The 23892-nt window shown below is 31.1% G+C and overlaps 1 protein-coding gene and 2 long non-coding RNA genes across 3 annotated transcripts; all 3 read right to left on the bottom strand.

Annotated features, from left to right (window-relative positions):
• Window positions 1-9318: 9318 nt before the first annotated feature.
• Window positions 9319-11048, bottom strand: LOC128286657 (uncharacterized). Its single transcript, XR_008277276.1, has 2 exons — window positions 10965-11048; window positions 9319-9626 (listed from the first exon to the last, which is right to left on the bottom strand). It is a non-coding gene; the product is annotated as an uncharacterized LOC128286657 (long non-coding RNA).
• Window positions 11049-13895: 2847 nt separating this feature from the next.
• Window positions 13896-14653, bottom strand: LOC108463575 (uncharacterized). Its single transcript, XR_001868091.2, has 2 exons — window positions 14624-14653; window positions 13896-14298 (listed from the first exon to the last, which is right to left on the bottom strand). It is a non-coding gene; the product is annotated as an uncharacterized LOC108463575 (long non-coding RNA).
• A 3545-nt stretch (window positions 14654-18198) lies between these two features.
• On the bottom strand, window positions 18199-22277 carry LOC108462999 (probable amino acid permease 7). The gene is made up of 7 exons (XM_017762925.2): window positions 22033-22277; window positions 21683-21919; window positions 20476-20569; window positions 19927-20141; window positions 19694-19827; window positions 19237-19464; window positions 18199-18970 (listed from the first exon to the last, which is right to left on the bottom strand). Exons 1-7 carry the CDS (start codon window positions 22103-22105, stop codon window positions 18569-18571), a joined length of 1383 nt encoding a protein of 460 aa, XP_017618414.1. The 5' UTR covers window positions 22106-22277; the 3' UTR covers window positions 18199-18568.
• Between the last annotated feature and the right edge of the window lie 1615 nt (window positions 22278-23892).

Consider the following 23892-nt stretch of genomic DNA (forward strand, 5'->3'; position numbering starts at 1 on the left):
AATAAAAGTAATATTTTTATTTGGGATTATAATAAATGCTGACCGCCAGTTTTAGTTAGTTAATAATTAATTAATAATGTCTTAGTAATTAGTATTGATATTTTGTTTAAAGTTCTCTAGGTGAAATGGTAAAGGTTTCTTTTATATTAACTAATGGTTAAAGGTTTGATCTTCATTCTGAACATGGAATAATTTTTAAACTCGTGGCTAACATCTGCTTTTATAATGGACCTACATAATGTGAAAAATAAAAAATGTTTTACTAATAAATATTGGTGTAATAATAAGGCACATTAATAGCTAACATCACGATGATTGGTTCATATCATTAATGGTTATTGGTTCATATCATTAATGGTTACATTAGTAAAGTAATGGTCAATAACGGAAACCATTAATCAAAGGGCTTAATTAGATACGTTTTTCATAATGAATTTGATTTTATTTGGAAAAATATATTGTCTTTTTTAACCCTTATTCTTAGAAATTAGGGATAATGTAAAACTACAAATGAACTTTAATTTTGTACAATTTTATATATTAAATATTGATTTAATTCAATTTTCACAAATCACTAATACAATTATCGATATAATATCAATATTTTATGTTAATATATTGCATACACAAATAATTATAATTATTTAATATAAAATTTGATATATTTATTTCATTTAATGTGTACAATTGGCTCAATATTAAAGTTTCATGTATATAGTTGAATTGCAATTAAAGTACTATGTGTATAATTACACTAAATCATAATTTATACATCAAATTGGACGTTGAATCAAAGTTAATGTATAATTTTGATATTAAATAATAAATAAATGAGACATGTCACAATTTTTGAATTAGAGTGTAAAGTGATAAATTAAAATTTTAAATATTAAAAGTGATAAATTAAAATTTTAAATAAAGTGTTGAATTCTTAGTATTAATTTTTATAAGTGCTGAATTTATAATAATTTTTTTGTTAAATTGTAAAATATAAATACTAAATACAACTATGTTTGATAAAAATAAATATTATTTTTAATATTTATTTCTTAATTTTTAATCTTATTAATATAAATTTTATATTATTTTGAATAGTTTTGGGTAAAAGATATTGTAATCTTAATATATATATATATATTAGAAAATATAAGTTCTTTTATTTTTAATAAAATAAAATCAACTTAATATTTTTACTCATATTTTAGTATATGAGTTAGCAATAAACTAATTCAATTGATAATTTTGCCACTCTCATTACCTATTTTAGCAAAGAGAAGCAATTTTTTTTCGACAATGAGAAACAATAATTTTCATTTATTTTGAAAAGGTTTTATTTTTACAAAAATTTTATTTATCTTTCTAATTTCAAGTTCAAATTTGTACTAATTATTCTTTATTTTATATCTAACTATTGTAATACATACATACTAAAGGGTATATAGCCCTTGAACTTTGGCAAAAAATCAATTAACCTCCTCAGTAAAAAAATGCACTCAATGAAGGCCTCAAATTCTCAAATTGCATCAATTAAGCCATTTGACCAACATTTTTCATATTTGACCATTACAGCACTAACATGCTTGTTAACAATGCTAACATGACGCTCCATGTCAATAGAAGTTATTGATGTCCGCATTAGCAAAAAGTAAAAAATTAAAAGAAATTTTGAATTTTGACTAGAATGAACCTAGACAAGTGATTGTCCAAATTCAGTCGTTTTAAAAGCTTAAACTTTTTAAAAATTAAAAAGCTATTTTTAAATTTTTTATAAAGTTTTAAAACATTATTAAATTTTATAAAATTTAAAATGTTCAAAAATTAAAATTAATAAAAAACCATTTAAAAGTTAAATCCGAATAAATCTAGACATATTGTTGTCTAGGCATAATGTAAATCTGGACAATTGTATGTCCGAGTCATTTAAAACGATTTTTTAAATTATATAAAATTTAAAATTAAAATTAATTTTCTTTAAAAATATGATACGTCTATCAATATTTTAATTCTATTAATACCTTTTAGTCTATATAAAAATAAAAAATTAGAAAATAAATAAATTTAAATTTTATTAATCTAAGATTTTTTAAATGTAAATATATCCAATTATTTGAATATGTTAGGCCATGTCAGCGCTTTAACAATCAAAGGCGGAAACATTGGTCAAAGGTTTAATTGATACAATTTAAGAATTTGAGGGCTTAATTGAGTGCCTTTTTGGCGAGGGTTTAATTGATTTTTTCATCAAAGTCTAGGGGCTTATATAGCCTTTCAGCCAATACATATGTAATAAATAATTTTTTCTCATATTATTACATTAATAACCAAGCAATTAAAATAATTATTTAAAATTTTATATTAAATAAAAATTAAAATAATTATTAAATATTGAAAATTTTCATTTTAATGAAATGATAATTTATAATTATTTATCAAGATTCAAATACATCCTAAATGAATAAAAATTATTCTAATTAAAAACCAAACGAATCCACCGTGGCAAGGGTTGAATTTAACATAAAGATGAATGGCAAAAGATGAAAGATCGAATTAGTTAATTAGATCATTAAATCAAAAAAAAAATTAAATCGATAAAAATAGGTTAAACTGACTGTAAACGGTGTTGAAGCTAATTTAAATATTTTAATAATTATAAAATAAATATTTATGAAGTTATTATAATAATTTTTATTTTCATGAATATTGTAAAACTTGTTGTCTTATTATAATCTACTGATTTGATTTTTACTGCAATGGAGGGAAGTCAAAGTTTGGGGGTATAAATTAAATAAAGAGCATGACAAAATTGAGAGTAGCAACCCAACAACTAACGTCCAAATTACTGTCGGTCACCATTTCTGGATTCCTTACATACATATCACCTCCTTTAAGCATCCGCCATTTATACACCCATTGCCCATTACCACACACCGCCATATGTTTTTGGTACGAACCGCAAACATACATCAAGCAACTGCCCTTTCATCTTTTACAATCAAAGTTGTGCTTCAAATAATGCTTATGTGAGATTAAAGACTTACTTCTGTTTAAGGATTTAACACAATTAAATTTAACTTTAATTTTAATTTAAGTTTAATATGATTATCGAATATTAAAAGGAAAAAGAGAAAAGAAAAAATAGTGCTTTAAATTATAGGGTACGTTTCCATCCATTTGTTTTAAGCTAACAGACAATCAAAGTTAAGTTATCCAAAAATTCAAAGTTGTTTGAATCGGATTGGATTGAATTAATTAGGCCGAAAATTGATCGAGTATCAATTTGGAGAAGGACATTGAATCGATTGAATGGAGAATTGGTACATATCAATTGAACGATGCAAAAAATTGGCTGAATCAATTTTTTTTATATTTTTAAATTTAATTGAACTAATCAATTGATTCAATCAAACTGATTAGACGAATAAATTAATGATCTGACATATTCAACCACTAATCTAATTCTAAAAATATTGCTGGAATCAGATTTAATTGTTAATTTGGGCAACATTAGTTATTTGGAACTAATTTCTTTATTCAAAATTTAGCACTACTTTAGTTTAATTTAGCATTTATTCTCAAAACTACTTTTGAGTCAAAAATCACTTTTGAGCAAAATTAAAATTTTTGCTTTTGCTTTTGGCTAAAAATTACTTTTACGAAGTATTTTTTGTCCAAAAGTATATTTGAAAAATTTAAAAGTATTTTGTTTAGTAATATTTTTATCTTAAATATATTTTTTAAAAACAATACTAAACATATTATCATTAAGAGTGGCACTAAAGAGACGGCTTTAGCTCCTTTAATTTTGTGAAATTATCTTCTAAATTTATAAAATTTATAATTAATAAATTATGTATGAAAAATTTATGAATTCCCCCATGGGTGGTGCATGTTATGATGATTTTGGAGGATAGGTTAGGTTGTACTTCATTGCATTAGCCCCTCATAACTAAAATCATTGGCACCCATAATAAAGTTAGCTGAAATAGTTCAATTATTTTGGACCCTTCCTATATATTCACACATAAAGTTGTTTTGGAAAATCAACTAAATAAAGCTAAATCTCTACTTTTTCTCTAAGATTTTGCATTATTTGACTTCCACTACATGCCATTTCATTTCATCAATGCATTATTTTATATTAGTATTAAAAAGTAATTTCAAACAGTTTATTGTACACTAATCTCCATGCTTGCTTCCACCTAACTTTGCGCATTCATTTATATTTTTAGTGGAGTAAAAAGATGCCATTTATTTTTAACGCTGTATTAAAATAATTAAAATATTTTTTAAAAAAATATTCACATCTTCTAAACTCACTTGTAATTGTGGATAGAATAAAGTTATTTATGGGTTAGATTGGATCGAGTCGGGTTTAGACAAAATTTTAGGTTTGACTAATAGGCTTCAAGCTTAGCCCGACTTAAAAAATAGGTTTAAATTTTTGTCCAAGCTCAACCCAGATAAAAATGTTAAAACTTGAGTCCAGCTCGACCCACCTGTTTTTTTTAATTTTTATTTTTTTATATAAAAAATTTTAAAAAACATATAATATACCAAATATGCTAAAAATATTAAAATAAATATTTCTCAACAAATTAAAAATTAATTTAAAAAGTCTTTATACTTAAATAACACTAAGATAAGTACAACTTAACAAGCAAATGCCTTTAAAATAGTAGCAAAATTAACAATAAAACAAGTATGATACAATATTCAAACACTAACAATAAAAGAGTAACAAAACAGTGGTAAAAAGTGGGAAAACAATAGCAAAACATGAAAAAACAACAATAAAATAGCATGAGTTTTTTATTGTAAATTCGGGTCGGCCTGAGCTCAGGTCAAAAAACCTTACCCAAGGCTTAATTCATTTTTTAAACAGATCTTATTTTTGACTCAAATCTATTTTTTGAGTCTATATTTTTTTCCAAACTCTTTCATTTTTAGGCGTGCTTTCGGGCTGGGCCATAGACAACTTTAGGGAAGAGAAGAGAAGAAAAAGTGAAGAGAAGAGAAAAGAAGAGAAGAAAAATGATTGAGAAATGGAGGGGATGGAAAAGTGAAATGGAGAATTGTCGCTCTCAAATGGCAGCGCCAATAAAATTCTGCAGTTATTATGAGTCCCTTTCATCCCATTCTCTTTTTCCTCTTCATCTCTTCTGTTCTTCTTATGTCCATGGAAATCAGAAAGGAGTGGTTTTTTGCCCACACAAATTACTTGCACCCATTCCATCTGCTTTTATATTATATTGAATTTCTACAAAATATATCTAATTGAAATATCATGAAATATTGTACAAGTTTATAATAATAATAATAATCCATTCCAAGAAGAAGTCAAAAACCCGCTGAATTGTAGTTATTTTGGTGGAGGAAGACATTGTTATGTCCGACAAAGCAAACAACAGAACTATGCCTATGCCTATGCCTATGCCTACGGCTATGGCTATGCCTGTGCTATATATGCCTTCCACTCTCTCCCTTTGGCTTTTCTGTCAACTTTTCTCACATTCCGTCTCAATTCTAATACCTGTCTCTATGCACCTATCCATGCACATAGCCATACTCTCTCTCTCTCTCAAGTCAAGAATCCAAATAAAAATACACATGCTTAGCAACGTTGTAGAGTTTGTAAAGCATCTTTTGGTAATCGTAAAAACAAATCTTTTGTTTTTTATTTGATAGTTAGATTGTATTCTATTTTGTTTATTTAAAAAATTAATAAATTAATTATTATATATTAAATAAAAAAATTAGTTTTTGGGGGTAAGTATAGATCATTGTATTAAAGGTTAGATTCTATTCTGTTCCCTTCTATTCAAAGATAAGCAAATTAGTCTCCATATATTATATCAAATAATAAATTGATCATTGTACGTAGACATGAGGTGTCATGTGTAATTGTCTAATTATTTTGTCAACCACATCAGTTTTTAACCGTATGAATGGTTAAAAATTTTAATTAAAAGAACTCGTTTGCTATTTTATTTAACATATAATGACTAACTTGCTCAATTTTTTAGTAAAAATAACAAAATACAATCTGACTCCTAATATAAGAAGCCTACATGGTAATTTTACTATCTTTTGGCCAATGCTAAATAATTACCTAGTTTAGCAGGGTTAGATTTAGACAAAAAAAATTATGTTTTGGATCCGCTCATGTTTAATTTAAATAATGAAGTTATTTTAAATTTATTTTTAAAATTATATAAATATTAATATAACAATATTTTTTCAATATGTATAAAATTTTATCTCGTAAATGGGTCAATGGGCTAAGTTGACCCAAAAATAATTTTGGGGTTGAAGTCTTTTTTGGAATAAGGCTATAACTTGACTTGGTTTAACCTATGAACAACTTGTTATATCCGTTCACCTCTTGGACACATGTTAGCATCAGAAGTAGCGTTTATCTTCTTGTTGATTCCGCTTGAAACGATACATTGCCCAACCACCTGCTTTGATCAAAGGAGCATCCTCTCGTGCACTCTTGACCACCAGCTCTCAGCACTCTTTGATAAAACCATCCTCTCCTCTCAAAAAGGGCCAAACACCCACTTTTAGATGTGAACACTTCTTCTCAAGGTCATGAGAGGCCCACATGAGTGTAACAACGTTATACTAATGGAATGAATAACAAAATAGACCTCACTATGCACGTCTTTCATGAATTGAATGAGGATAACTTTCTTCATAATAATGTGTCATGTCATATTAATAGATAAAATGACATCTCTTATAAATATCCTGATCAACGATGAAGAGAGGATCGATTTCTAGCACCTTAAAATTACTATGAGCAACTATCCTCTCAATCAGTCTATCCTTTTACTATGAGCAACTATCCTCTCAATCGACTTCTACAACATCACTTTACTCTCCTCCTTGTCCTCTTCCATTGTTGCACATTGTATCAACACAATTTTACCAAACAATCCATTCTTATTTTATAAAATATAATTTTTCAATGGACTTTAAGTATTTTGAACTTTTATAAAAACTAGTTTGGAAGTAAAATACTAGAATATTTATTGAAAAGGTTGTAGTTTTAATGAAATAATTTTAAATTGAAAAAGTTAAATATATATAATTTTAAAAAAGAAAGGGATAATGCATGCGTGGGAGTAGCAGACAATTAGTGTAGAAGTGAAGCCCTCGTGAATGTAATTTTCATTTGTCTCATCAGTGGGCAGTAAATTAATTGGAGTTATTATGGCTTCACCATCCAAACATGGCCTTACCAACACAAACACGGGCAGCGCCTGTCTCTTCTTACATGTGTTATGTACCTTTTGGTGTAATCTTTTATTTTATTTTTATTTTTACTTTTGATGTTAGTCTCGACATTTATATTTTTATATGAGTTTTAATGTTTATAATTTATATTTTAATTTTATAAAAATATTTGTATTATATTGTTGATATAAGAGTTGAGTTGGGAATTTTGAGATGGTTCATCTTTGAAGGCCATAGAGTCGTATGGTGTTAGAAATATGATGGAAAAAGGGGAAGCTTGTATGTAGCTTCTCTTAGAAGATAAGTTCACAATTTTAATAGTTTATATCTTTATAATTTTTAAAAGATTAAATAAAAATTTTATCATTTTAGGAGAGGCCAAAGTGCAAATTTACATTTACTAATTTAAAATTTTAATAATTTTAAAGGGTCTAAATGAATAATTTTCTATTTTAGGGAGATCGAGGCCCCTGCCAGCCTACTAGCTACGTCCTTGGAGTGCTCCTGTGGGAGAAAAATATGGAAAAGATAGAGAAAAGTCTTGTATGTACAAAGGGCCTTTTGGTGAGGTCCGTGGAATGTTGCCTTATAATGCACAAGGTGGTTATGAGCTATGAAGGATGTGATACTATCTTAGAAAAAATATGGCCGAAACCTCTTTCCCGTGGGCAATATCTTTTTTTATTAAAAAAGAATATGCACATTTCTCCTTATAAATCCTGAAAAGGCAAATCATAGAAACTAAATTAATAGTATCCCTAGTCCACCACTTCTTGAATGGCAAAATTATTCTTGAAAAATGTTAAGTGCTTGATAATACATTACACCTAGAAAGGTGGAATTCTACTCGAAAAGATTAAGTGCGCAATAATACGATACACTTGAAAAGGCAAGGTGCCTACAAAGGTATATGACTTGAAAAAGTCAAGAATTTTGGAAAAGCAAAATGACTAAGAAACTAAGGTAAAAGGTATGTGACCTAAGAATGTCAAAATAATTGAAAAGCAATGTGCCTAAGAAGACAAGGTACCAAAAAAGGTACATGACTTGGGAAGGTCATGAACTTTGAAAAGTTGTGTTTGAAAAGGTAAGGTACTTTAAAAAGTACGTGATTTGGGAATGTCACAAACTTTGAAAAGTTAAGTGCTTAAGAAGGTGAGGTACTCTAAGAAGTATGTGACCTGGGAAGATCACGTTATAACGCCCCTCACTCGTATTCAACACCAGAATAGGGTTACGGAGTATTGTCGGACTTATATCACATATAACTGTACTTTTCTCATACATTCGTTCAAATCATACAATCATCAGTCAAACTCAATCACTTTGTCCCTTAAACGAGCCTATGAGACCTTAAACATGCTTTAAAAATGGTTCGAGACTAAACCGATAATTCAAAACAAACTTGGGAAACTTAGAAAATTTTTCTTCAAACAAAAGGACATACGCCCATGTGGGTATGCCGTGTGTCTCACACGGCCACTAAACAAGCCAGTGTCATCGGCCGTGTGAAAACAGGGGGTACATACTGACTTGGGTCACACGGCCAACCACACGCCCGTGTGTCTAGCCCGTGTGCCCATTCGAAATGGCCACACACGCTGGTGTGCCAAGCCGTGTGCTAGGCCGTGTCAAACCTGTAGGGTATACTGACTTATGCCACACGACCAAGTCACACGCCCGTGTGTGAGGCCATGTGGAGTCTACTGACTTACTTCCAATTACAACACCAGATGACACATGGTCGTGTACTATGACCGTGTGTCACACACGGTTGAGACACACGCCTATGTGCTCTGCCCGTGTAGACGGAAATAGGCTAGTTACAAGCCACCTTTCTTACCTAAAGGAAACACACATAAATAAGTGCAAATGATACCATTTCCATACACAATTAAACAGCCAAATCAATCTCAAATCATCACATTATAGACCATTTCAATACCAATCAACAAGATTCATAAGTCAAGATTCACATATATAACTTATACTAAATCAATCTACTTTATTAACCAATTTGGCATTTGAATACCAAACCAAAACTAAGTACATCTCAAGCTATTACACAACAGATACCAATTGGCCATTTGACTAACTTAAAGTAACATTAAGCTTACCAAAATAACTCATATCACATGGGAATATATATATATATATATATATATATATATACTTTAAACCACATAACTTAATCATGCCAAATCTCATGGTTAAATACATATCAAGCACATATGCATCAATCACCAACATTACTTATACTCAATAAATAACCACAAAACCTATACATGCCATATAAACAATATCACAAAGCTTATAAGTACCAAACCATAGTTGGATAGTGTGATATGATCTTTGATAACTTCCAACCTGAGAGAGCCTCCGAATCACTATAAACATAGAAAAGATAACAAAGTAAGCTATAAAGCTTAGTAAGCTTGTACGATAATAGCTCATTCATCAAATAAACACATTTTAAGCCATTTAAATACTATAATATAACTTGTATAATTCCACCTTTATGTCATATATCCACTCACATAGTTAACTAAGAATTTCACAAGTTTATTCCTTTCAATGCTTATATAATTTGAATACTTCTTATCCATTCATTCACATTTATATAAACATAAGCAATTAGAAATAAACTATATTCAATTCAATAACCATCACATTTATATATATAATCAATTGAAACATATGAATTCTCATAATTTTCTACTTACTCATCATATGAAATTCACTTTTAACACTTACTTGTCAGTTTCTGTCACGAATACCTTGACTGAGTCATACCATCACTTGTAATAACGTTTCATCAACATTTTTCGTTGAACCATTTGGAAAGCTAAAGGATACTAGAGAATCTCGTACACACAGTATCGTACCAATGCCATATCCTAGATATGGTCTTACATATAATCTCATATCGAAGCCAATACCCAGCTATGGTCTTACATGAAGTCTCATATCGATGCCAAATCCCAGATATGGTCTTACACATAATCTCAGTAATCCTAATGTCATGACATTTGTATCCTATCTATTCTTTAGGTTCAACTAGGATTTTTGCTGTATCGAATCTCAATAACGTTCACATTTCATTTCAATAATATAGCATTTATACATATATAATTTAATGCTTATTAAACATATGAACTTACCTCGTTCGCTATAACGACGAATTAGGTCGACTAATCCAATACTTTTTTTTCCCCTGTTCTAGATCCAAATCTCATTTATCTCAATCTATATAATATCAAAATTTACTTATTTAATCATCATTTCATTCAATTTAGCACAATTTACACATTTTAGTAAAATCATATTTTTACCCCTATTATTTCACATTTTTGCAATTTAGTCCTTATCACATAAAATCACAATTCATTCAGTTTAATACAAATTCATGTTGGCCGAATATTACCCATTCTCATATCAACCCATATTTTTCATTTATTTTAAAATTCAACCACTAAATTTTCATAATTCACAATTTAATCTAAAATTGACATTTTTACCAAAATTCACTTTACAAAACTTGTACATCTAACAACAATGAATTATTTTTCATCATCAAATAACAAAATAATCATACATTTAATAATGGCAACATTCAAATACTTTAACAGTTTTGAAATCGGAGATATGGGCTAGCTAGATTAAGCCATTAAGGTGCAACGATCTTAAAAACCTAGAAATCATTAAAAACGGGACAAAAACCGTACCTTGATTGGCCAAAATAGCTTGGCTGAATGCTGAAGCTTCCATGGCTGATCTTAGCATGAAAGTTCAGTGGAAAATTGAAGACGAAAGATGGTGGCTTTTGTTGTTTTATTAATATTAACATTATTTATCAAATACCAAAATTAACCTTAAAAATTAATTCAATTTACCACATTGCCAAACCATTTTCAGCCACTATCTCATAATTGGACTAATTAACACATAAGGACTTCCTCCTTTAAATTCTATAGCATTTAAACACTTTTAGCTAATAGAACTTAACTTTTACACTTCGATTTAGTCTTTTTTACTGAATTAAGTATTTAAACGATAAAATTTCTTTATGAAACTTTCACGTAATTAATCTATCCTGCTGTAAACCTTGTTAAAATAATAAAATAAATATTTTGACTTCAGATTTGTGGTCCCAAAACCACTATTTCTATTTGACCCAAAAACGGGTTGTTACACACGTGCTTTGAAAACTAAATGCTTAAGAAGGAGAGGTACTTTAAGTATGTGACCTGAAAAGGTTACACAATTTGAAAAGCTAAGTGTTTGAGAATGCAAGGTATTTTAAGAAGTATGTGACTTAGAAAGGTCAAAAGCTTTGAAAGGCTTAGCACTAGATAAGGCGAGGTGTATATTAAGAGATACGATACCTTAAGAGATATGTGTGTTGATAAGTCAAGAGCTTTAAAAAGGTTCACACTTGATAAGGCGAGATGTATCTTAAGAGATATGATACATTAAAAGATATGTAACTTAAAAAGGTTAAAAGATTTGGAAAGTTGGCTGCACTAGAAGATGAGGTGTAAGTTAAGAGATACCTTAAGAGATATGTGACCTGAAAAGGTCAAAAGCTTTGGAAAGCTCGACACTTGAGAATGCAAGGTGTATCTTAAGAGATGTAATACCTTAAACGATATGTGACCTGAAAAGACCAAAAGCTTTAGAAAACTCAACCCTTGAGAATGCGAGGTGTATCTTAAAAGATATGAGGTGTATTTTAAGAGATACAATACCTTAAAAGGTATGTGACTTGAAAAAGCTAACAGCTTTCGAAAGCTTGATGCTTGAGAAGGCGAGGTGTATCTTAAGAGATATGATACCTTAAGAGGTATGTGAATTGAAAAGGCTAAAAGCTTTAACAAGCTTAATGCCTGAAAAGGCAATGTGTATCTTAAAAGATATGATACCTTAATAGGTATGTGTCATAAAAGGGTCAAGAGCTTTGAAAAGCTCGACGCTTGAAAAGGAAATGTATATCTTAAAAGATACGATACCTTAAAAGCATGTGACTTGAAAATGTCAATAGCTTTAAAAGGCTCGATGCTTGAGAAAGTGAGGTATCTTAAACGGTACGAGTTGTATCGATCTTAAAAAATAAAATGCCTTAAAAGTGTTAGCTTTGATGTCACAAGCTTTTGATACAACAACATTTAGGATAAATTATATATATAATATTTCCTAAGACATTTCGTGAAAATATGGTTGAAAACTTTAAAGCATTTTCATAAACTTGCAATATACCCAAAAACATGTTTTAAATGTATTCTTTAAAAAAAAAGTGTTTTAATTAATCCAAATGATTTTGAGTCATTATCAAAATGTTCTAAGGTGTTTGAAATGTTTTTACGGCATTTTGGTAGTCAAGTCTCGAGACATGCAAGTTTAGGACCAAACCTTTACTCCATGTGCTACATGTCTAAAGATATAGTCTACATGTCTAGAGACATTGGCTTGTATCCCTCGAGACATAGCCTACCAACGACTATATAATGGTTATTTTTCAATCAAGTCTTGAGACATGCGTTGCATGGATAATTTTTAAGCCCGATTTAATGCTTGTAGCGGCTAGAAGTCATCCTCAACATCTATAAGCATCCACAACCTCGTTCCTTGGTATATATACTCTTGAAGAACACTTTAAAACTCAAAGAGCAACATACAAGCAAAATGTTCAAGAGAAAAAAAGTATTTATTTCTCTTCTACATATTTATTGAGAGCTTATTGTAAAAATATTTTATTACTCTCATCTTTGTATTTAGAGCTTCAACTTGCACACAAAAAAAAACACACCTATTAGATGTTCATTGTTAGTTTGCTCATCTTCTTTTTGTTGTAAAGAGTGTACTTAATGTTTTTGAGGTATAAAACCTTAAGGAGATTAGAGAGGTTTCTAATGGAGCCTTTGTAATAAAAGTTAGGGGAGAAGGTTTTATCTTAGCATTGTAAAAAAGATAGGATTTGTAAATGTTATACATTTTCCTTGAAATGTAACAATTCAAGTATAGAGAATTAGAAAATCATTGGTTGAGGTATACTAAGGTAGTGGAGGTCGACAATTGGGGTCAAACCACTGTAAATTGAATTGCCCAAGCTTTTCTTTCATTTACTTGTTATTTTAAAAAATTGTAGAAAATTAAAATACCAAATTACCCCTCTCTTGGTATTTTTAGGCTTAACAAGGAAGTATCTGACCCAAAAATGTCAAGAGCTTTGGAAAGGCTTAGTTTGTTGATTTTTAATGACCAAATTAGATTGAGTTGAATTTTCAAGTTTAGATCATAATTAACAAATCTATATGAAATCGGTAAAAAAGTTATTAGTCTTGTGGTTGACATTGCATAGGTCTTTGATATGATAATTTCTCTCTTTCTTATAAGAACTTCAAGAAAATAAATAAAGTAAATAAATATATTTATAAAAAATTGACTTAAAATATCAAATGAAGCTTTATTTAAGTAAAAAATTGAAAAATATTGTGTTTTGGATTTAAATTCCATCAAGAATTTTCAATAATTGCTCAAGTAAATTGAAATTTGATTAAAAGATACCAATTCAATAAGCTCTATAAATAAATAAGTATTAGTAAAACATATATGTAATAGCCCATTTCTGCCCGGGCCCGTAAAATAAATAAACAAAGTTTGCCGAAACTAAAACAAAAAAATAGTCCATTAAATAAGGACCTTTAAACAGTCCATTTACAAATCCAGATTACATTTAGCCCAATTACAGTTTATTGACCCAAATACCTAAACCCTATACCCCCTTGTACACCCGAGGCACAATCACAATCCATTACCCAGTTACATTTAAAATGCAAATTCAAACTAACCCAAAACCACTAAGACTTAAGCCCAATAACCCGTACCAGACCCAAGTTAGACCCTATGGCCCAATAACGGTGTTTGGCCCGATGCCCAAATAGTTTCAGGAGACCTAGGGTTTCCTGGGAAACCCTTGCGCCGTAGCAAGCAACACGGCCCCATGTCGCGCCTCAATCGACGCACGGATAGTGCCCCACTGCCAAAGATTGCGCCGTTAACCTGCAAGAAAAGGAAAGGAGCAAGCAATCAGCCAATAAATCAGAATCAGAATCGGGGTTTAATTTTTTAGATTCATTTGTAAACAGTATAAATGGGTGTAAAAAAAACAGTGGTGGGGAAGAGATACAAATATATACAGAGAATACAAAGATTTTGAAAGAAGATAGAGGTTTATTTTTCTACTCTATTTGGATTAGAACTGCACTTTTATTTTATTTTCATTTTTTTCATATATACACGAAAAAAAGAAATACCGAAAGGTTTTTGGGTTATTACTTTTTTTTTGCACAAAATATTTTTTAAAAAATAAAAGGAGAAGGATTACCTGTGTTTCTACCAAAAAAAGAGAAGTTTTGGGCCTCTTGACATAGTGTGTGTGGTGGCGTGTGGTGGTGCGTGACGTCGGAGCTAGGCCGATCACTGGTCGGAGCTCAGAAGGCCTTCAGAGGTTTTGAAGGAGTTTTTTTTAAAAAAAAACAAATGTTAAAATGAATTTTAGGTTTAAAATTAGCTTATATAATATTACCAAAATGACGTCGTTTTTGCTTAATTCATAAGCATCAAAACGACGCAGTTTAAGCCCAGGATCCGCGTGTTGACCCGAAACCCGAATGAGATCCGCGTGTTTTTATTAAAAGGGCAAATTATTCAATCAATCCTTCCGCATTTTTAATTTTTACAATTTCATTTTATTTTTATTTTTAAATTGACCCTAACCTTTATATTTTATTTCAATTTAGCCCCGATGGCCATTAAAATTCATTCTGAAGAACGACGCCGTTTTGGGATTAGGGCAAATTGCCTAGTGAGTCCCTTGTAATCTTGGGCGCGTTCCAATTAGGCCTAAAATCTTTTATTTTTTTAAAAATTAGCCCAAAGACTTTAGTTTTATTTCATTTTAATCTTTTTAAATATTTTTGCATAATTTATTAAATACCTTATATGTTTATGAATATTAGTTATATAAAATAGTATATATAATTTTTATTTATATATTATTCATTATATTATTTATATTATCATACATTTTATTTATAAATTTAGTATATATTATATTTTACTATATATATTATTCATTGCGTTTTCATTCTATTATTAATTATGTATTATTTTATTATTTATTAATTGTGTAAAATTTTAAATTTTTTCAAATTATTATTAAATAATAGTATATGTATTATCCTTATATGATATTTTATCACATCATTTATATTTCATTATATTTTATTTATATATTACATATCATATATTATTATATATTATTCCTATATTATCTTTCTTTTGTTATATATTATTTCATTATTTATTATTAAATTTGTAAATTACTAAATTAACATATACATTGTTATTATTTATTATATTTTTATTTTTTAAAATTTTCTTTTTATTACTTATATATTGCTTAATATATTTCATTTTTATTTATTGTTTTATTTCTATCCTTTTGTATTTATTAGATATTGTTTTAACATGCTAATTTCATCTCATAAATTATTTGTTATTTTTATGTTATTTATTCATTGTCATATATTCGCATAAAATTGATCATTTTATGTTGTTATTTTAAGAATATATTCGCATGAAATATTATTAATATATATTTAGTTTGTGTCGATATATTCATTATTTCGCCATTTTGTATTTTTGCAAGAAATGATAATGTGTATATTCATGTTATTTGTAATTATATATGCATGAAATGTTAAAGTATATTGTAAGATTTATGTCGTGCTTACCATTTTCCCATTATATTTGCATGAAAGTATGTAGTTTAATTAATCTAATATTGATCTTTTGTAATAGGTTAAATGCATCATCGTTTTTAGAAAATTTTATATTTCATTTAACCCAAAGGAATATTAAAAACAAGGCAATGTCTTTTGTATTTAGGAATTCGGGAAATAGTGCTCTAACACGCTGGGTGGCGATTTCCCGTTTGTCTAAATATCTAAAGTACCCTTTTAATAGATTTTGTAAATTACGAGATAATTTTTGTTACAAAAGTTTAAGAATATCGTGTCCAATCATGCTGGATGTGATGTTCGCATTCTTTTGAAATGAAAGAATTTTGATTTTCAACTCAAATTATTTCGGCTTTAAAAGAGATCTTATTTCTAAATTCTTTTAAGTTTTTGACATTAAGACAAAACTATTCAATTTGGTACCAATTTTGGGCGTTGCGAGAGTGCTAACCCTTTCTCGCACGTAACCGACTTCCAAGCCCGTTTTCTCATAATTTTGTAGACCAGAATATTTTATAAAGTGATCCAATCGCACCTAAAAAGGCTGGTGACGACTCCCGTTTTTTTAAATGATCTCCTTTTTAAAAAAAGGTTTCTACAATATAAATTTACAATAATATAAAAATAAGGGTAATGACAATAACATGTTAGACAAAAATAACAAAATTTGTTTTCTAGCAATTTTGTTTCTTAACTGGTTGGTCCAAAAGTAAATGGGAATACTCGAATTTATTGTTTGTAAAAAATATATATTTAAAATAAAGAAAGAATAATATAAAAAACAGTTAAATGTTTTGTCATCACTATTGCTATATCATAAAATGTAATAAAAAAAAAGAAAGGATTCCAACGACGTAGTATAGTACAACTAGTTTTAGTGAAAGTCACATTACATTATTTCATTACAAGATCTGACAACACACCACACATGGCCTACAACAACAATGACATATCCAGAAAGTTCTTTCTGTTTATTATTTTTTTAAATATATATATAGGATTCTCTCTCATAAGCAGTCAAATTGATTCCCAAATACGTGTGATGGTGAAACATTTTTAATTTTTACAAATCTAATTCATGAGAAAATTGGGTGAAAAGGAATGGGCATGGTCCCATCCCCATTGGCAGAGAAAGACAGTGTGACACTGTTTGAAACAAAAAACAGAACAGCTTGGACATTTGGACATCTATTATGGGGTTTTTCCTTTTGGTTTGGCCTTTGATGCTCCTACGTCCTATCCTACCCAAAACAAACATACTTATTGAGGGTTTTTGTCTTTGGATATAAATATGTCGCCTTTCAATGGCATAGGTAGTGTGTCCACAAATCACACATTGGTTGTAAAATGCTTATTGTAGATAGAGATGAAGCCTAAGGCTATAGGAGGAAAAACAGTGAGAATTCAAACTCGACATTTCCTCTGCGATGTGTTGTGTCCTGTGCTGTCTGAAGTGTGCAGTGTGTGTAAAGTCTCGAGTTGAGTGCTTGATATGTCCGAATCCAATGCAAAATTCCTTTCCTTGTTACACTTTTGGTGCTTTCTTTCTTTTTTATTTATTGCCATTATTATATAGAAGAGGGTTCCTAGGCCTATTATGGTCAACTAATGCCAATTTGCTATCGTAGCACCCCAACCCCATCCCTATACCCCAGCTACCACATGTTTTATATTCCATATTAGCATCCAAAAATATCAATCTTCATTAAATAATCTACCAATTATGAAACCATGTATTTGTCAGTTTGACTTTATCAATACCTTAAACTCGACTGATTTTTTCATAAATTGCGGGAAAATAGTATGAAGCCACTCCACAATGTATATATTCTAACTCTTTTCTTTTTATATAGTTTAATACATGTAAAAAATTGAGAGTATCGATTAAGTTTTAGCTCAATTGGTATTAATATTGTTGTCATAATTCGAATGTGTTAAAATGTATTATCTTCTAATTTAAAAATCGGAGAGGGACAATAGATAGTGAACCTATAAGAAGATGATTTTTGCTATTTAGATAATATGTAGAAAAAGAAATGAATACTTGCTAAAAAATGTATTCATTTTCCTTATTTTCTTTGGGCTCCCAACCCATTTGATTCAAAAAAGCCCAAAGTTTCTAATTTGAAACAGTAAGAAGATAAGAACTTGGAGGAAATTCAGCAAGGATCAAATAGGCTTAGTCACTAGGAGAAGGTTTAATGATACATAAATATAGGAACATGACTCGAATACATAAATACATGAATTATAAAATCTACGATTACACACAAACCTCGCTGATATCATTCAAAAATTACCCACATTCCAAATGCTCAAGCACACACACCATTGAATTCTCTCAAGGAGATGATTATTTGATTCCAACACTACAATCTCAATACCAGGTTTCCTAATCTCCCGAAAAAGTACAAAGGCTTATTGTAATTTCCAACTAAATGTAAATCCAACTGCATAAATTTCTATACAAGTACAATCCTAATGTTTCTTTCTCTTCCCCATGATTGTCTAGAATCAATGGAGTTGCTTTATTTTAATCTTGCGGTTATGAGCCCTTCAATCGACCCGACCAGGGCGAACAATGTCAGTGGAAGGCACACAATGCTGAAACTTTGGAGCATGACCCACTTTAGTGACCAGGCTTCAACGTTTCTCTGCTTGAAGTACATCTGCACTGGAAAGTATATTGATAGGGGCCAGAAGTAGATGCCTCCTAATACTCCCAAAACTTGGTTGAAATATGGGAATAACATGGCAATTGTTGTTGTCGAAGCTACGAAAATGGTGCGGAAGCATAACCTAAGAACGTTTAATTTAAAAGCTGGCAAAAGTGGGAGTTTCAACTTGAAATCCTTGTGTATGATTCCACTGTCCGGAAATTTCACTGAGACCCATTTCTCAACGTTTGCAAATAGTGGCTGGCTGTAAACCTGCCAAATACAAGGCATTAACACAAAGGTTAACACCAACATTATTCAAACTCTAGTGTGAGAGTTGGATACATGTCTATGAATTTGAATGATTCTTAAAGGGCTATATTCTCATATATATGCCATGATATATGTTGGATACGAGTACTTCGAAGTAGCAAAGGCCTGAAACCATATGATTATCATTTTAACAGCTGAAAAGTTCCTAAGAACAATAACATGTAGCTGAACCAGAAAATGTTAATCAAACATAATGTTATTAGTACCTGATATCCTCCAACTAGATGAAGAACAATGCACATATTAGCAAAGTCGATGAGCCAATATGGTTCGTAAAATCCAAAACCAGTCAAGAGATTCCCTGGTGTCTTATCTCCAAAGGCTGCATATCCAAGTGCTCCACAACAGAGATAGAAAAAGGTGGTGGCAGAAATTGATATTATTGAAGCTGTCTTCATTGTGTCCTTCTCAGAAGGAGGTGACTTTAAAGTATCCTTCAAATTTTAAAATTGTAATCACCATTATTTCAGCATATCACCAACACTTCAACTGTCATCAACTATGTTACTGAGACTCATGTGAGAATGTCAAACACGGGCATGATGAATTTTTTCTAAGTTTTTTCATATTATCCCATACTCATTTTCAGATATATGTTTGACAAGGATATTTTAAGAAGAATGAAGAAATAACAATATGAACTCATCTTTAATGGTGTCAAACCTGTATCTCAATAAGAATTAGGGAGTAGGGATAGGCGAATGATATGTCTCCAAGTGCTTGAGAAACCAGCCAAACTTTCTCACCGGTAGTAGAAGTTGAGATTCCTCGAATGGAACCCTTAATATAACCATTTCCTGCAATTTTAGACCAGAAACATCAGTAAAATCTTGTCAAGTTCTTTCAGATATTCTACAATGAGAAATCTATAAAAATCTATAGGTTCATCATTTTACCTACGACTTTAGCAATGCCAAGTCCAAGACCAATGATAGAATAAGCAAAGGACATGATTGCAGCAACCACCGATAGCCATTGTATGTTCTGAAAATTATTTATCTGAGACAGTATTAATTGAACAACTCCAAAAGCTAGCATATACTGAGCATCTCCAAAATAACATTCAGCATTATGCCCTTCATTGTGGTAACAGTTGGATTTTTGAATTGCTCTGCATTCACAAGTAGAATAGGCATTGGCAACCAAAACTATACCTCTGAAAGAGGAAAATCAATAACCTATGTTACTCGGACGGGGGTGTGAGTGTTGGTCTGCCACAGGTATGTTCAATTCTTTTCAAGTTTTTTCATATATTTGGAAGGTCCTTGAAGGGTCATACTCATACTCATGTCTATACATGCATCGGATATGGGGGTCGTACATAGATACTTCAAGAAAATGAAGAGTCGGAGTAACATAAGCAGCAACGGCAGCATCTTTTGGGTGAACTAGCCATAGTAAATTAGGATCAAGCAGTTGGAGTAAAAGGAACCTTAACAACACACCTCAGGCTAATAGCAGATGTGATTGTATATGCTATTCCCATACCATACAAGCCTACTTGAACAAAAAGGCCGCAAACCCTTGCATTGGTTTTCCCTGAAAATCCATGATAAGCAATCAAAATTGATGACTAACAGGCATGTATAAACATATATTGTAGTAATTAACAGCTGGTGAACAAACGGTGAAGTGTGGTTTTAGTAGGCATTTGCTTTCAATATAAAGATTGGCCTCATGGCTCTGGTGCATGATTTAGATTGAGAATTACTTGGTTTTCAATCTCCTTTTATCCAAGAGAATATGCCAACTGTTGGCTTTTTATGTAGGCTGATTAGATCTGATTTTAAAGTTGAAATAGTTTAGAAATTCTTGGAGATTCATGAATCCCTGATGCATACAAGTGGAAACTCAGGAAAAGACTTGCGTGAAAATATGAAATTTAGTGATATAAGTGGTGGACACCTATGCATTATATGATCAATCCAGAAATTCAATGGTCAAAGGGCCCATACATAATCATCATCATTAGGATGAAATATTCATGATTATCATCACGACCTCAATCAATGAATTTCCCCTCACTCGAAGCCGAGTTTGTCTAACTTAGCAAGGCATGACAAAATCTAATTCCTTTGTGGGCTTCCTACATGGATGGATTTGACTTTAATAGTGATTAAAGAAAATGGTTTTAATATTTAATTTAGTATCTAATGTTTTAGTTTATTTTGATAATCGAGCTTTTTTAATTTGATATTAAAATTTTTTTTTCTCAGATTTTAATTTTAATGTTCAATTTGGTCCATATACTTTCTTTGTGTCTCAATTAAGTATGTATGGTTATTAAAGCATATGAGTCAATCACTCATCGGATCACATGATGAACTCAAGTAAAGAAAAAAAAGCAGAAAATTGAACATTGAAATGAACAAAGATATTAGCGAAAGAAAATTGTTGCAGGGCTGCAGAACTATGAAGATGAAAAGTCTACCGTCTTTTCTTTGTAGGTTCAGTGATTGAATCTACCATTCCACATCGACCTATCTTTTCTCAACTACCTTCAAAACTCTAGCATACGTTTTTTTTTTTTCAGAGTTCCTCCAATAGAAACTCTGAAATCTACCGACGATATAATGATTAAGAATATGTTTTGATGAAGTTTCAAAGATGGAGTCGATAAAAAAAGATGATAAACTGTTTTAAAAATCTCACCTAAATTCATGTTAACAGCATCGATGTAGGATTGATTTCTGACGGGTCCAACTTCAGGATCAGGCGTTTTATAACAGTTGCAGAGAAGATACGTGGAAATCAAAGTTACGGACGCGAAGAGCACCATAGCCAAAGGTCCGGCAATCCACCCCAACTGAGCCATGCTCCACGCCAGAGATAGCACCCCGGCGCCTATGACCCCCGTTATTATATGCGCCACCGCCGTCCATACATTCCCTTCATCCAACCATCAATAAAAAATCCAAATGATTAAATTTCACTTGAAACACAAAATCAGGATGTATTTGGAGATAAAATCATTAAAACTGAAACAAAGGGAACACAGTTACCGGTTCTATGGAGATGATTATGATGCTTCTTGTTCAACAATGGGGTTTGATTACTAGAATGAGCTTCTTCCATGGCCTTTTTAGTTTAGCAATTAAGTATAATTTTGGTTTAAATTTATAGAAGAAGATTGCGTACAAAGAAGCAACTTTGAATTTGAATTAAAATTAAATGGGAAAAACGATGTGTAGTACTTTCGTGTTGCATGATCAAACTACTGGAATTTTACTGAATCTTCTTTTCTTTTAATTACAACTATTTGCTTATGTAGTAAAATCAGTCACCAAATTTTGAATATTGAATTTTAAATTATAAACTTGAAACCTTTAAAATTTAAATTTGGAATCCTGAACTCGGAGTTCAAGATTTGGGATTTAAATTTTCAATTTGAGGGTAAAAATTACAAAAATTATATATTATTAACATAAAAAATTATTAAAATATCATTAATTAATTAAAAAATTTATGGTAGAAAACTTCGTAAAATAATTTCTCGTAATAAGACATGGAACACTCGCATTGAAAAGTAATACTTAGCACGCACGCTCATTGAAATAAGAAAATCTCACCTAAATCGTCTCATCTATCCTCCTGAGGAGAAGTTTGGTTCCAAACCCCTGTTCAAACAGGAGAAGTATGCCATGCTAATGTGCCTTGGGTGATCCATATCTCAGGGTCAGGCGTTGACGAGCACATTGAACCATCCATATGGCTGAGAGCCCTCACAGCCCAGGCACAACGACGCAATTATCAAGGGCATGCTCTACCGCTGAGGTAATAGCCCGTCGTGCGAGCCTCCCGCTGGGGACTCGCTATGGGCCCACTATGACCAAAGTGAGAGAAACTCGATCCCTCTCTTTCCTTTTTATGCCCTCATGTCACCACATGGGAGGGACCCGAAGGCATAAAAGGAGATCCTATCAACTTGTTCCGACCTAGGATAATAAGCTCATGGGCTTGGTCTTACTTCACCATCGAGAAACGAAAGAAAGCTTCCATCTCCAAGTTTAATTCAAACGTAGCTCGCTTCTTTTTGGGTGTGAAGCATTGTCAAACCAAAATACACAACAAGCATTAGCTATCCCTGAAAAGGAAGTGGTCTAGTCATACCTTCCAGTACGGCTACCTTGTTACGACTTCAGTCTAGTCACTAGCCATGCCTTCAACATCCCCCTCCTTGCGGTTAAGGTAACAACTTCGGGCATGGCCAGCTTCCATAGTGTGACGGGCGATGTGTATAAGGCCTGGGAACGAATTCACTGCCGTATGGCTAACCGGCGATTACTAGCGATTTTCGGCTTCATGCAGGCGAGTTGCAGCCTACAATCCGAACTGAGGACGGGTTTTTGGAGTTAGCTCACCCTTGCGAGATCGCGACCCTTTGTCCTGTCCATTGTAGCACGTGTGTCGCCCAGGGCATAAGGGCATGATGACTTGACGTCATCCTCACCTTCCTCCGCTTATCACCGGCGGTCTACTTAGGGTTCCAAACTCAACGGTGGCAATTAAACACGAGGGTTGTACTCGTTGCGGGACTTAACCCAACACCTTACGGCACGAGCTGATGACAACCATGCACCACCTGTGTCTGCATTCTCAAAAGCACAATAAGAAAATCTCACAGCTATAAAAATAAAATACATATTTTAAAAGATTTTGTTTTATTTAAGTAGCACTATATATCTTTTAAATATATATTAAAGATAGAAATAAGGGTAAACTATAAAAATAATCATTTTTGTTTGCCTCAGATTACAATTAGTTATTTTTGTTTGAAATGTTACATTTTAGTCACTTCTGTTATCGTTTTGTTACGAAATGGTCACTCTATCGTTATGTTACCCTTATCTCCCTAACGGCGA

This window comes from Gossypium arboreum, chromosome 13, assembly GCF_025698485.1.
Source record: "Gossypium arboreum isolate Shixiya-1 chromosome 13, ASM2569848v2, whole genome shotgun sequence".
NCBI classification, from domain to species: domain Eukaryota; kingdom Viridiplantae; phylum Streptophyta; class Magnoliopsida; order Malvales; family Malvaceae; genus Gossypium; species Gossypium arboreum.